This window comes from Python bivittatus, unplaced genomic scaffold (genome assembly GCF_059951505.1).
Source record: "Python bivittatus isolate LINGU-HERP-01145 unplaced genomic scaffold, Pbiv_v1 ctg000600_np1212, whole genome shotgun sequence".
Lineage (NCBI taxonomy): Eukaryota > Metazoa > Chordata > Lepidosauria > Squamata > Pythonidae > Python > Python bivittatus.
Window position 1 is genome coordinate 470,399 of NW_028277082.1, and position 15,301 is coordinate 485,699.

At 60.7% G+C, this 15,301-nt stretch overlaps 1 protein-coding gene across 3 annotated transcripts in view; it reads right to left on the reverse strand.

Moving 5' to 3' along the window:
* KCNH2 (potassium voltage-gated channel subfamily H member 2) overlaps positions 1–15,035 on the reverse strand; it is a 52,239-nt gene extending 37,204 nt beyond the window's left edge. Inside the window, exons 1-2 of one of the 3 annotated variants that reach the window (XM_088147733.1) lie at positions 13,545–15,035; positions 10,181–10,411 (exon numbers count right to left, since the gene is read on the reverse strand). In XM_088147733.1, coding sequence (XP_088003859.1) covers positions 10,181–10,411; positions 13,545–13,620 — 307 coding nt within the window. In that variant the 5' untranslated portion in view covers positions 13,621–15,035. Of the gene's footprint in view, positions 1–10,180; positions 10,412–11,090; positions 11,581–13,544 lie in introns of those variants that run through there. The other 2 variants (XM_088147732.1, XM_088147734.1) reach the window with 2 other exon arrangements.
* Positions 15,036–15,301: the final 266 nt, after the last annotated feature.

The window sequence follows — 15,301 nt, forward strand, 5'->3', positions numbered from 1 at the left end:
TTCTAATAGATCCATGGCTCCTTTTCCCAGGCTGACGTGGGCATGCTCCCCTCTGTGCCCTACAGGGCAGGTCTTCCAGGACCCCACCAGCCGAGCACACCTGCCCGTGGGGACCCGGGAGAGCAAAACAGTTCCTCGCGTGCCAAACTAGGAGGTTATTGCCCTTCTGCGTCAGTTCCCGGGAAGAACAGGTAATTGTGATGCGAACTCTCCATCCCCAGCTTGATGGCTAGTGGCTTGTGGCTAATTTTCATTGTCGCCACAATGAAAACAAGGCAACAGCTGACGTGAGGCCAAATTCCGTGGTTTTTCCTTTTTACTGGTTTCTACGTGATTTGCTCTCGCCAGTCGAAATAAAACTATGGTTTAATCTCGGCAGCTGACCATACAGGCGTGGGAGGAGGGAGAGGGCTGGAAAGGAAGTGGGCCTACGCAAGGAGGGGCCTCCAGTCGAGCTTCCCAGGACGGAAGTGCAAGCCCTGCCCCAAAGGTGAAAAGAAGAGCTCTGACTTGCGCCCAGAGATGATCTTGAGGGGGTCAGTTTCTGCCCTCAGCGGAACACAGGGGCAACTCTGAGGGGAGAGGCGCAGGTTCAAATCACGGCTTCTCTAGCAATCACAGAGACAGGGAGGGAGGGAACCATGCAAGGCACTTTGAGGCCCTGCGAGCTGCACCCGGCGATTAGGGAAGCACTTTTATGCTCTGTTATTGACACCCGCCCGGCCCCAGACAGGCCCGAATCAAAAGCTCCTGGGAGGGCAGAGGGAGACAGGCAGGATGCCGGGGCCGGCAGAGGCGAAGGACGGAAGGACGCTGCTGGTCCAAAGGGGGCGTGGAGAAGAGGCGGCCGGCCGAGCAGCTGGCCTAACGCCCCGAAGAGGAGAGCATCCCTGGACCGGGAAGCTGGCAGACCCCGCCCCAAAGCTTTGCCTGGGGGGAGGAGGACAAGGGGGGGGTCTGGCCCACGGTGAGGCCAGAGAAGGCTGCCCACACGGGGGAGAAGGCGGCCCTTCCGCGGCCTCATCAGGAGCACAGACGTGGTGGTGGGAGAGGAGCAGAGAGAACGGCGTCCCCCGAAGAGGGGAGGAGGAAGGAGCTGCAAGCAGGAGGCAGCCGCTAGCCCCGGACCTCTTGCGCCACGGGGGCCAGCGGAGGGGGGGGCGCCAGAGCCGCCTGCCAACCGCGCCCGCTGGATGAAACGCCGCTCTCCGGAGGGCTGGAGAGGGCAGCCGGGTAAACAAACGCAGCGGCCGCTGGCAGGGGGCAGGGGAGCCTGGCGGCTACGGCTGGGGCGCCACCACAGCCGCGGCCAAGGCAAGGTCTGCAGTCGCACCCTGGCCCCGCTGCTCCGAAAGGGCCCGCTGCGCTCTCCCGGGGCCCGCGGCAGCCCCCTCCTCCTACAGCCACCTTGAAGTCCGGAAAAAACAGGGTTGACGGCCACCCTCGCGTAAGAGGAAGCCGCACATCTTAGTGGAGTCCCAAGGGGGGCCCACACTGGAAGAACCCACAAGGGGACGGCAGCAGACCCAAAGAACCCAAAGCTGAACTGGTCCAGCCTCCTGGCAGCCACCCAGCTCCTGCTCCTGATCCTCTAGGGACCAAGAGCCCAGCTTTCATCTCCCGGGGCAGCCCGATCCATTTCCGAACGCAGCGTCGGCCCAGAACTGGAGCCCGGGATCCCTGCGTACCTCTTTACTGGGGTAATCAGGTGGGCTGCAAAACTCCAGGCTGCCACTAGAAGGCGGCAGGCCAGGGTTTTTCTGCACCTATTGGCTGCCCCCTAGTGGCCATCCCAAGTATCACAGCAACATCTTTACAAAAAGCCAGCTGGACTTTTCCTGCCTTCTCCCTTTCAACCCTTAGAAGTGGAAGCAAAACAGGACCGGTCTTCCAGGTGTAGGCCGGGGAGAAGGGAGAGTGAGGGCAAGCTCCTGTAACTTGGCCCCCACCCTTTGGGGTCCTGCTTTCTGAACCAGCTAAAAGCGGCTCCATCCCTCAGGCAAACGGGTTAAAGAGTGGGCAAGGCTCTCCATCGCTCCCAATTCTCCTTCTTAGGCACGTGCCACAGGTTTGGGGCAGTCTTTGCTAGTGGGCGGTGGGCTTGTCAGCACTCCCCTGGATCCCCTCCCATTTGTGGGAGTCCAGAGACCCCAAACAGTCCTCCAGATAGGTCTGAAGAAAGCAGATGGAAGAAGACTGTTGCGTTTCGAAGCAGAGCATTGCCTCCCTCTTTGGAGCCGACGCATCGCCCAGCTGCCTCCCTCCTCTCTGGGCCAGTTAAAATCTTTTCACCCGCGTGGCTCTCAGCCGGGGCCATTATTCTGCCTCTCTGCAGCTTCATTTCATCTTCCTAAATGCCAGTCACCACATTTCTGGGTGGACAGTCGCCTTCTTAGCCGAAAGCCAGGGCTTGGGAGCTTCCTTGCTTGTTTGTTGATGAGGATTCTCAGCCATCCAGGTGGAACTGTCTGGAGGCTGAGTCATGGCAACGGGACTTCATTTCTTTTCCTTTTTGGTTCCTTACTTGTTCCCTCCGAATTGACCCAGAGCCTACGATGGAAACTCCGTGGGGCCAGTCCCCCACCCCCTCGCTGGCCTGCCTTTCACCAGATGACAACAGGAGTACCACGGGTCAGGCAACCTTGCCAAATCACGCCAGGATGTGAGGAGACCCCCGTGCCCAAGTCCTCCCTCCGCAGTCAGGAGTCCACGGCCCCAGGCAGCTCCTCGCTCTCCTCCAGAAGGGCTTCCGGGGGCCTGCCTTGACCTGCTAAGCCAGAGCGCCCTGAACCTTCTCTTCCAGCCTGCCCTTGCTGAGGGCCACCAGGGCATTTTGGGAGTCAGGATCAGCACGGCCCAGGGAGAGGGGCCCTTCCAGCGGCATTTGTGGTGAGAGAGAGGACCCTGCTGCCCAGCAGCGCCCAGCTGGGGAGGAGGCCAACCGCCATCGACAGCACTCTGCCTAAGCACCCCTGAGCTTCGGTGCCCCCGAGGTTTAGACTTGCTCGGGCAAGAGAAACATCGGGCTGGCAACCGAGGCATCTCCTTTGCTGGCCAGGCTGGTCACGCTGGGTCCTGAACGGTCAAGTAAATCTCACTGTTGGCCTTGCTGGATCCCACCCAACCCTCTGGAGGCCTCCTGGGGAGCAAGAGCTGAAAGGGGCTCCAGGAAGCCGCCCTCGTATAACGGCAGCCCAGAGGCCTTTGGAGGTGGGGGAGGCTCAGGCAGGCAGGCATTTCCCCATCCAGCGGCAGGAGGGGAGGGAGGCGCATCTTGTGCTCCCACTGCCTATGCGCTGCGGGCTCTTCCTGCCTCGTGGGAAAGACCAAGCCTTCCCCTGGCTCAGCCCACTTCACAACCCTGGTCAAGGAGATTCCCCCTTCTGGAACAGCCGCTTTGCCTCACTGGGCTACTAAAGCTGCTTCAGCTTTAACTAAGGGAGCCCCAGCCTCAGTCTTACCCAAATGCAAAGCTGGCTTAATAACGAATTCACCACATATTTGAGAAGGTGAACATACGTCATACAGCAGCGAAGGAAGTAGCTGAGGTCTGGCTAAACCTTTATGTATTATTTTGGGGAAATCTTGGAGAACTGGCGGACTCCCAGCTGACTGGAGGAGATGGCAGAGAGATTAACATATACTTTGAAAACAAGGTAACAGCAGAAATCGTTGGGGATTCGTCAAGTGCGTGTCTTGCCAAATTACCTTGTTTCTGGCTAGGTAATAGATTGTAGGTATGCTAAGGATGTAATGTATCTTGATTTCAGCAAAGCATTCAACAGGGGCTCTGTGTGGCATTCTGATACTAGGCTAGTTAAGTGTGGGCTGAATGGTGTGAGGAGTTTTCTTCAATGGTTCTGTGACAAGCCCGCCTTCAGCCATGGCTTCCTGCCAGCTCTTCACATATTCACATTGCCACCTTGTTCTCACTTGGCTAACAGGACTTTAGATTCTCATAGGAAAGGAGGGGCTGAAGATGGGTTGGTATCATCTCCAATGCCACGTGGGCACTGGAGGTGGAGTTTGAAACACCACCAGAGAAAACTCTGGGAAAGAGAAGCTTGAGTCGGAAGACTGCTGTGTGGCACTCCCCGAAGAAGTGCACTAAACACCAGAGGAAAGCAAGATGCCAGGGGACAACTGCATACCAACGCAGAGAGCATGGTGGGGTGCTGGAAGATGTGGAAGATGAAAGGTTTGCTGACCAAGGAAAGCTGGAAGCAAGAGAGGCCTGCTGTGAATCTCTGTAAGTCTGTACAGACACGCGAGAAAGTTCCTTGTCCCACCGGAGGGAGGCCCTGGGTGGGGAGCCACTAGGTTCAGCTATGGGCCCTTCCCTCTTCCATATTTCTGTTCATCACTTAGGTAAAGAAGGAATGCCTATCCCCACCTTCAGAAGAGACGAAACTGGCCGGGACAGCCATTATCCCAGAGGGCAAAAATAAATTTCAAAATGATCTTACTAAGTTAGAGAAGCCAGCCCAAATTACAGAATGAAATTTAACAGAGACCAATGCCAAGTTCTTCACTTAGGAAACAGATACAGGATGAGGGCCTGACTGCAGACTGAGTTAGAGTCAGAGTCTGATGTGGGTTCAAAAAAGGCAAATGGGATTTTAGGCTCCATCAACAGAAGCATGGTTTCCAAATCATGGTTAACAGTTCCACTTTATGTTGGTTTGTTCAAACCCTACTTACTGTATCCTCTTCTAGGCACCAGATATCATCGCAACAACAATAATAAAGTTATATATTATTATAAAATTAATTATATTTATTATAATTTTAATATAATAACAATCTAATATCCTGCTTTCTCTCCAGGAGTTTAGGGTGACTTCTATGGGGATTTCCCTTCCCTTTTTACGCTCTCAACACCCATTGTGGGCAGTCAGGCTGCATCAAAGGGCTGACCCACAGTCTCCCTGGGAACAGGGGAGAAATTAATTAGGTTGCATTCAAGCTTATTTTTGATGTAATAAACAAGCCACTACTCAATTATCCTTGACAGTTTAACCTCTCTGAATTTTTCCATGTAGTTAGTCCATAAAGAAAACACAGTAGGAAAAGTCAGTACATACATGCAGATATTCTTGAAAGCAATACTCACAAATGCTTTATACTATGGAAGTTGGCAAACAAAATGCACGCTTGGAGAAACGGGATCAGAGGAACCCATTCTAAGCCTCCAACCCATAGAAGGAAAGCACAACGTAAATTTATGAATGGAAAACCGGGAAAGAGAGAGAATGCGTGTCCAACCGATGACCGCAAGGACGGCCGCGGCAACAGCAGCTCGGAGGACGGAGCAGGTGCCGGAGCAAGAGCAGGAGACGTGCTGCACCTGGCAGGACGGCTGGAATGGCACTGCGGAGGCTGCCCCGGGAGGACAGCGCTCTCCCCCGCCACATTCCTGCAGAAGAGGCTAGCCAGCCCTGCCAACGAGCACGCGCTGGGGACCGCTGGTTCCAGGGCAAGTTTTATGTCAACCAGGGAGCTGCAGAACAGCCAGCCGAGGCAAGGGCGGTCTTCGGCGGTACGGCAGAGTGACCAGAGCGACGTGCCCGCCCAGCTCCAGGCCTCTTAACTTGAGGGCCTGTCCGCTGGTGATAGATGTCAGCTTTCACACACACACAAATAGTCATCAGTCTCCGGAGCGCCGTGCGTGCGCTAGCGAGGCCAGCTGCTCCGGCATCTCCATGGGGACTGCCAAAATATTAGTCAGGCAACTCCGCTGGGTGGGGGAGGGCTTGGCAAAGGGGATCCCAGCTACCTTCCAAGCTGCGTTTCTGATCAGATGACATCCCCACGTGTCTTTGCTGGCAGGAGCGAGGGGCCAGACTAACATAAAAGCAAGCAGGATGTGGGCACTCCCAGCATTCAGGATCCCAGCGATCCCTCTCCAGGAGGCGCTAGGATTCCCCCTCCCGTGCCTCACCCCCTTCGACTCCTCTCCCCAGCTTGCTTTGCTTGGCCATCCCCCGCCATGTGCAGCTTGGCTCGGTTGCTTCGATCACCCAGGGCTGTTTTCCCTCCTACTGGCACAATGAAGTTTGCAGTGCTGGAGCCAGACTCCTTTCCCGGAAGAATACGAGGAAGCTGGGACTGTACGCAAACCCAGTCTGAGCCAAAGTACCGGTGGCTGCAAGGCCCCAGAGCCCCACCTGGACAGGCGCCATGGCTTCCTAGGGGAGCTGCTGCTGCTGCTGCTGCTGCTGAGGGAGCCTCTGGACACACCAAGCTGGCACTGCTGCCCACGGGCTCTCTGCTGGGGGAAGGCTGTGAGCCTCTAGGCGTGGAATCAGTTCAGGCCCAGGACCCCAAGGAAAGGCCACGATCCCTGTGTGACCCTCCCTGTCTCTGCTCGCTGGAATCCCATGTCCCAGCGAGGCTGCCCTCAGCTTGCGAGAGGAGAGAGCCTGGCAAGAGGCCGGAAGGGAATTCCTCTGAGGCCAGGAACAAGCCAAGGCCTCGCTGGGGGGGGGGGGGGGGGGAGGGTCCCGCTTGTCCTTCCTGGGAAAACAAAGCAGGCACCAGGGATGCGAGGTCTGAGCCCAGCACCTAGAAATCCTGACAGCTGCCTGCATCTTCCGAAGGGCTACAGTTAATTGCAAATGGGGGTTCAATGAGCACACAAAACACTGCAAGCTGAGCGTGTTGCCACTCTGCCTCCCAGCATCTCCTCTGGCAGCAGGTCAGCTGCTCTGCCGTGCTAAATGATGCCCCCTCCCCCTGCTGGAGGTGCAGAAGAATTTGAAATATTTTCCCCTAGCCTGGGAAAAGTCTGCACGCAACAGCAAGTGGGTGTCCTTGATGGTGATCAGCTGCGTGCCAAACCCAGGAATACCCCCCCCGCCCCCAAATAAACGTTTGGACGCATCAGGATCAAGCAAGCGCATTCTGTTGTTCAAGTGCTCCTGCCGTCCTGCTCAGAGCACCAGAGTCCTGAAGGGGCAAGTCTGCACGGTTGCCAGTCCCCAAATCATGAAGGGTCCCACAGAGCCGGGGCTCTCTCTTTGTGCAGAGCAACCGTACTGGGGAGGGGTGTTAATTGGCCGTTTTCCTCCCCACCCTAAGAGCCCGCCCGGCAACCCAGAAAAGGGGGGGTGCGTCCCACCCCGGCTGTGCTGGGGGCGGGAGGCAGAGTTGTGGGTGAAGCCACCCGAGAGCCCTCCAGACCACGGCTCCCGTCCCCCGCAGACCCCTTACTTGGCAGGGGTGCCTGCAGAGGGCACACCAGAGCAATCGACTTCCTTCCTGGCTATACAGTTCTGCATTTTTAATGGCAGGCAGGAATGGCCCAGGGAGGCCCCTCGGCTAGAACTAGAACGTAAGGCTGCGTTTCCCTCTTCTTTCTCACGCTGAACTGCCAAGGAGCAAGTGGGGCTGGGGGCACCAGGACTGGGGAACGGCCATGTGTGTTGCGGGAGAGGAATGGCCGCCCACCCCAAGCACCCGAACCGCAACACCGTTTGCTTAACAGCGCTGAAGGCTGAAACACAGAGGCTCTTCCCCCGCTCACGAATCCCAATCAGTCCGCGGGAATGGCGCTTTCCAAGAAGGGGGGCGATGCGAGAGGCAACCCGCCAAAGAAGGGGCGATGAAGAGAGCCATCCCGCGCCCTCCGCAGTCCTGGCGCTACGGAAGGCCCCTTCGGTGCAGCCGAGCTCACTGCTCTGACTGCAACATCTATCACAAGACAAACCGAACAGTCAGAAAGGAGGCCGGGACAGCAATTAATAACTCACCAGCAGAATTTCTCACGCCATTAAAAACCAAACGAACATCAGGTCAAGTTTTAAAGAGTGCAATCGTACTGTTTAAGGAATTCCAAGAGTGAGCTAATTCACAGAACCTGGATGCAAACACCAAACAGGCCGGAAACAGGACAGGAGCAGCCTCTTCAGACGCTTTTTGCAACAGAGGCAACCATTTCCTTTAAATTGGCTTTTGCAATCACAACTAATAACGTCAAGGACAAATGCTAAATGATTTTGTATCTGCAAAAAATGGTGTTCACGCACAAACCACTGAATGTAGCAATGCCCAGGGTCAGATCATTTTAAAACGTAAAAAGACGAATCTGCCAAACAGTCATACAAGAAACATTTGTTGGAAAAGAAGGAACGTATCCTTCAAATGCGGCCTTCAAAAACGTACTGTTTGACACATTCTTTTGGAAAATTAAGAAACGACTGAGAGGGGAGAAAAGAAACATTCAGCTGCCTTGAGAAGTCAGTTGGGTTAGTTTACAAATTAAAACAATATGGTTAATAAGTAAAAACAACCCAAAATGTTCTGAAAATTTGTTACTTTTTTTTTTTTTACATTCCACTCTATCAAGGCATTGCCGTCTGTCTCATAAGGTTTTCCGTTGCTGATGGAAATCCTCGCACCAGTTCCCCCCAGCCGTCCAGCGGCGCATCACGTCCCCCCAGCGTGGAGCCAAAGGAACTCTTGGAGCTGCATCGTTGGCCATTCCGTAAGTGCCAGGGCCGGAAAGGATTTCAACATTAGCGCCAGTTCAAGGGTGGAGGCGGCCAGGAAGGAGGCTGTAACATGCGTGCGCACACGCACACAAACGCCCCTGTGTGCAAATAACTAAACATTTTACGTGTTTCTGGGGCACCACGGCTTATACGCCCTGCCCGCAGCGGACTTCCCTGCGTGCCTCTGGTCTCGGAACAGAACTCTCCCAGCCGCCTCCTCACGTGATTCGGCCCGCTGGATCCTCCTGCCCTCGTCTTCCCACCTCCTACGCTACAGGGTCCTCGAGGTTCTGGCGCTTTCTCTCGGGGAAGGCCCTCGGGACCCCTGGCCGCTGGGCTTCCAGCTCCAGCAGCAGCTTCCTTTTCACAGGCAGGTTTGAATAAAAGCATTTCAGCGCTGGCCGCCTTCTTTTCAATCCCCGTTTTGTATTCCGGAGCATGGCACGCAGCCACTCCTTCTCTTTGAGCACATCCAACGACAGGGGAGCCCGAGCATCAAACTGCTGTGAGAAAAGGGTTTCTGGCCTTCCCGCAGCTCCAGTCCTTGCCTTGTGCCCTGAACCCTGAGCCTACGCCGAGCTGGCTGCGACCTCCTTCCAGGCCCGAGAAGGCCCTTTCCCTGCAACCGCGTTCTCCACCCCTCCCCGGCACAGCACAAAAGGGCAGGGGCCTGAAGAGCGCTGCCCCATGGCTGGTCCCTCCCTGCCTCTCCTGGACAGCTGCGGCTGAGGGTGCAAGGGCACGGGTTCCCTTGCCGGACTTCCCTGTCCTCTGCTTTCTCAGGTCACCAGTACCCGTCTGGGTGTCTCCAAAGTTAAAATGATACAAAACGAAGGCAGGGAAGTCTCCAGGGCAGGACCTGCCTGCCTGGGGCCACTAGCTGGTCCTTGCAGAGAAGAGGAGCTTGCACGGAGCAGTGGCCAGGCACCCACTTCCTACCCGAGCAAAGGAGGCCGGTAAAGAAGCACAACCACGCCTGAGTCTGTCTTCTTCCCCAATAACCCTAAGGAGGTTCGTCCTCTGACCGGGAGCCTGGACAGAAGCAGGTTTTACAGCGGGGGGAAGCAAAGATATGCAAGGCGTCGGGAAACAAGGAGCAATGCGAGGGGGGGCAAATGCTGGTAGAGAAATGGCCGCAGCAGAGCCTAGCGAGCGGCCAGAGGGGAAGGGGCATTCCTGCGGCTCCCCAAGCCTCCCTCTGGTCATGCCCACAGCTGGTCACCTCCCTCCACATAGACGATGAACGGCAAAGGGTAACATGTTTTACAGACCTTGAGGCTGCTGTTGGTTTAAGTCAGAATAAGAGGGAAAATGCTCCTCGTCCAGCTTTATGGCCAACGGCAACCTACGCTTGTCTCACTAGGAAACATAGCAATTGTGTCCGAGGCATCGGGAGGGAAAAGTGTGTTCTCAAGGCACAATTGTGGCACAGCCAAGTCTGAGCAGGGGCAGAGCCAAGGAACGGAGTCCCTGGTCCCCTCTCCTCCCCAGTCATCTCTTCTCAAGGCTTGGCCTGCCCAGCTCCCCAATCTCTTGAAAGGCCTGAGTTCCTTGCCCTTTGACCCACGTCCCAGCCCTCCTCTGACTCAGTTCCAGTTCATTTCTGGCAGCAGAGGAACCACACAAAACGTGGTGGGCGATTGGACCAACCCACCTGCACGCACCCTCCTCCCCCGCAGAGCACTCACCATCCTTCCGGTAGAAGCAGATCTCCACCTTGCGCTCCTCGGAGCCCAGGAGGGCCTGTGCGATCTGCGCTGTGGAGCTCGCCTGGGTGCGTGGCCCATACAGGAAGTCACAGGTGCACGGTTTCTGCATGACCTCAGCCCGGGTGTAGCCACAGAGATCACAGAAGCCATCGTTGCAGTAGATTATGGCGCAGTTCTCCACGCGGGCGTTGGCGATGATGAACTTGCGGCCTTCGGAGGAAAGAGGGGCAGTGAGCCAGAAGGACCCCGCCGGCCTGGCCAGCTTCGCCTGGCATCCCCCTCCCTCCAGCCCGGCTCCTGCCCATGTCTGGGAGGCATGGCCCAGCCTGGGTCTACTAAGTGCATAAGGGAAGTGAGGTGGATGGATGGACGAGTAGCCCATTTTCTCCAGGGCCCACACAGGATGCACCCGCACCCACACGAAGACTCTCTGCCAGAAGACCTTCCTGTGGACTGAAGGCCAAGTAGTGGGACCAGAAGCCGCTCTCACAGAGGCAACCCCAGACTGGCGGAAGAGCGAGCGCAGCACCCCCTGCTCTCTCTGCTTTGGCCTGACCAGGGGCCTCTATGAAGCCCCAGAGCTCCTGGTGGGGCCTGCCCCTCCCTCCACCTCCAAGCCCTGTGGAGACTGGCGCCCTGCAGCTGCCTATTCCTGGGGCGGGAGGGGCGCACCCAGCTGCTCCCACCCACAAACCAGCAGAAAGGAAGCGCTCAAAGGGAGCTGAGCAGCTAGGGCCTCCCAGGACCGCCAAGGGATCTTTGCTCTGCAAGAGGGTGGCTTAGCTATGTGAGAGCAGGGGTACCAGGGAGCCCAGCATGCCAGTCCTTCTGGGGAGGGCTGCCTCCCACCTGCCCTGCAACGCCCAGAGAGGTCTGGGCACAGGCTCACCAGCAGCCCTGGACCAGCACCCTGGCACAGCAGCAGGGTGACAGAAACGTTACGCCAGGCCTTGGGCTCCTGGCTGGAAAGGTTTTCCATCTGAGGACTCAGAGGACGTGGGCAAAGCCGAGCCTGCTTCTCCGCAGGCACAAAATGGAGAACCAGGCACCAGAGCTGACTTGGACTCGTCGCAGAAATATATCACCCACTGACAGTTCCGGTGGAAGGCAGGCAGGAAGCCATCGGTGGGGTCAGCATCTTCATGACAAATCCAGACACCTCTGGCAGACGCCGTGTGAGGCCCGCAAGCAGTCCCTGCCTGACCACAGAATGGGGCCTTTGCAGAGGTCACCCGCTGAGCAGGAGCACCCAGCATCCTCGCTGACAGGGCTGCTTCTGTTGGGATCAGCAGGAGTGGAAGGGGGGCAGTCTGAGGCTAAAGGTGGGGCCCTGGCCTTGGATTCTAATCCTGCCACCAGGCATCCTCTGGCAGGTCCCTCTCTGCCTCAGCTTTCCACTGGGAAGATGGGCACAAAGGGCTCTACACCATCCCCACCTGGAGCCCTCCTTGGGGCATGTGGCTTTAATCCAAGGGGCTGAGGCTAGGTCTGCACTGAGCAACAGACTGGGCCTCCAAAAGCCTCCTGGAGGGCAGGGGGAACCCGTCCTGTGCTGCCCTCTCAGCCAGGGAAGACAGAACCCATCAACAGATGGACTGCGGGGGAGCCAAGCCTCCCCCCCCCCGGATCTGACCCTTCTGCTGGAGAGGTGGGCCAGGAGAAGATAATCTGTGGGGGGGGTGCTCAGGGAGGGGGCACAGCTTCAGGGAAAAGTGAGGGCTACTGCTTTGCCCAGAAGGGAGCTGGCTCTTCCGCCAGAGTAGGTGGCCCACAACAGGCCAGGGACCTGCTGGGTAGCTTGTCCCAAGGCCAAACAGCCCAGATCCGAGTGCCCTGGCACACCACCTGGCTGGCAACCCTTCTTCCCAGGCTGCCCAAGAACATCCTGCAGGCAGGCAGGGAAGCAGGGGCGCGGCAGCTCTTCTGCTCGGACCCACTGATTACCCCCGAGCCGTGAGGGGGCTGCAAGGTCGCTAATCCCCTGGCCCAGGCGGACCCCGGCCCGCTCTTTCCTCCACCCTCGGCCTCCTCTCCCGGAGGCGCCGCCGCCAAGTGTGCAGCTGGCGCGCGCCCCTCCCTCCCTGCCTGCCTGCCTGCCTGCCTGTCGCTCGCTCGCTCGCTCGGCCTCCTCCCGGCGCGGCAGCTGCTTAACCTTTCCTCGCGCGCCACGCCGGGCTCCCCGAGGCCTCGCCTCGCTCCTCGCCCGCCTGCCGCAGCGGCCTAGCCGGAGCCCGCGCCGCTCGGCAGGAGCTCGGGAGCCGCGCGGCTGACCCGCCCCGCTGCGGCCGCGCCAGCCGGGGGGCGACGAGCGCTGGGCGGCCCGGGGGAGCCGCCGAGCCTGGGAAGCCGCAGGCACTCCGCGAGGCCGGCAAGGAGAGGGCCATCCCCGCCACCGACAGACGGAGGACTCTCCCAGCGGCCTAGAAACCCCTTCCTCCCCTCGCCGGCCGCGCGCGCTCCAGGGCCGGCCCCAGCCCGCCTCGGCCGCGCGAAACGAGCCCGCGTTCGCAAGGGTGGCCTCCCCCAGCGCCCGCCCGGCCAGCCGCCGCGGCCGCGTCTGCCCCTCCACAATCCCCAGATGCCCACGTGCCCGGGCAGGCGGGCGGCTCCGCTCCGCCGCGCCTCTCCGCGCGCCCCTGTCGCCCCCTGCGCCGCCGGCGGCACGCGTTCAAGCAGCAGGCCGCCATCCCGCTGCCCTCCGAGTCCCCGAGGCCTGTATCCCTTGAGTCTCCAGCCGCCTGGGACGGGGGCACTCGCCCGCGCCCCCGCCGTCAGTCGCTCACCCGCCCGCCAGGAGAGCCCAGCGGGACCTCTCGCGCCCGCACCCACCGGGCGCCCCCCTCCCGGGAGCACCCGCTTTCCTGCATCCGCACACAACGCTCCCCCCGCTCAACGCCGCTCCACGGGCGCCCGTTCTCCGCGGCTCTCTGCCCCCTCTTAGGGCCGCTCTGGAATACGGGACTGGCGCCCAGAAGCGAGAAACCCCATGACGGCAACCCGTCCCACGCGCGCGCACCTGCCCGTTCTGACGTTCTTTGCAGTCCAACCTGCCCGGGCTCGCGGCTCGGACTCCTTCCTTCTCCCCAGGGCTTCCAACTGCGCGTGACAACAGTCGCGCCGACCGCCCCACGGGGAGAGTCGGGGGAGGGCAGGGGTCCGCGTCAGCCTCGGTCGCTCCGGGATCCTGCCGCAGCTGTCCCCGGGAGAGCCTGTCCTGCAGCCCGCGCCATCCCTCCCCAGCCCGCCGGCCCTTCCTGCGCAAACGGCCCACGGCCGGGACCCGCGTCCTCCCCACCACCGTCGCAGGATCCCGCGAGCGAGAGCGCGCCCCGCGGCCACTTACTCTGGCCCTCAAACTTGCGGATGATGGTGTCCAGGAAAGTATTCTGGGGGGCCACGTGCCCGCGCCGGACCGGCATGCTGCAAGCCCATGGGGGAGGGCCTCCCGGCGCCCGCCCCCAAACACATCCAGGCGCGCCGACGACGGCCACGGAGCGGCCCAGCGCTGGGGCCCTTCAAGCCGGCTCCGCTTCGCTGGGGTGGGCAGGCCCGTGGCCCCGGAGCAGGGCAGGGACCCGCAAGGTCGAAGCGCGCTGGCGACGGCGACGTCCTCTCGTTCGCTGCAGCTCTCCGGGAGGGGCGAATGAACCCGAGGCGGCCGGGCAAGAGGCGCCAAAGCCGCCGGCAAGGAAGGAAGGGACCCCCTCCAGCCCGGCCCTGCGCCCCGAGGTGCTCCGGGCCGTCCTCTGGGGGCTCCGGCGCCTGGAGTGGATGGCGCCCTTTGCCCTCGCTCTTGCCTGCCGTGAGTCCGGGCCCGACGGGGCGGGGCGGGCGGGGCGGGCGGTCTCCGACGCACCGAGCCCCCAGCGAGCCCCTAAGCCGGCGTCCGGGCCGGCACCCCGCCCGAGCGAGCTGTCTGCGGCGTCCGGGTCTCTGGCTCGACGGGACGGGCCGCGACGGGCCCGGCTGGCGGCAACAGCAGCAGCAGCGCCCTTATTTAGGCAAAGCCGAAGGAGGCGGCGGCGGCGGCGGCGGCGAAACAGGCTGGCTTGAGAAAGAGAAAGAGGGAGGGACCGACCCAGGCAGACAGAGCGGAAGGAGGAGGAGGAGGAGGAGGAGACGGCGGGGCGCTGCTCCTACTGCGCGCGGAGCCGGGCTGGGCTTGGCTGGCCTGGGCTGTCCGCGCGGGGCTCTGACCCGTCCCAGCAGCGGCTCCGGCGGTCCAGAACGCCGCGGCGGCGGCGGCGGCGGAGGAGGAGGGGAGAGCTCGGCTGGGGCGGAGCCAAGGGGCCGCGCAGCCAATGGAAGCGCCCGACACACAGGGACTACGGGGAGGGGGCGGGGGGGACTGTCGCCGGCTGGCTTAGCCGGAGCCCCGGAACCTGTCCACTGTGTTAAAGGCGGGCCTTGCCTCGCTCGGAGCACTCGGAAGGATGAGGTCGACGGGGAAGCCGAGTGCCTCTGAGCGAGGGCAGAGTGCCTTTTTGTTTCCGCGCAGAGCTCCTATCCCCCTCCTCCTCCCTCTCGCTGAAAAGCAAAGCGGGGTGGGGGCTCTCGTTGGGAGCAGCCGTGGGTGGGCTTGCGGCCAGAGGGTCTCATTTCACGCAGGGGGTGCCAGAAAGCCAGCCGGATCGGGTCGGGGGACCGCCGAGGGCCTTGCTGCCCCGTCGGGAAGAGCCTCGTCCCTGCGCCGGCCTCCTGTGCTCCGAGGGGACGTGGGGCTCCGGCCGCGGGGCTTCCTCCTGGAGAACCGGGAGAGGCCGGGCGGCCGCGAGCAGACGAGCTCCCCGCCAGGCCCCTCCTCTGCCCGCGGGGGCATTTGCTCTGGAGCAGAGCAGCCCCTTCGAGGCGCCCGGACACCCCCGCGGCGGCTCCCGGGTCGGAAGACCCGGGAGCCGCCTCCCTCTGCTCGCGCGCCCGCTCCGCCGCCGAGTCCCGAGCGCGGCCGCTTCCCTTGCGAGGCTCTCCGGCGCTCGCTGCCTCCCTCCCTCGGCTCCTTCTCCGGGGTCAACGGCCTTGGGGCCTGAGCGGAGCCGGGCGGCTGCAGGACGAGGGCGGGAGAAAGCGGGGGCGGCTGCGGCGAGCAGGACGCCCACCTCC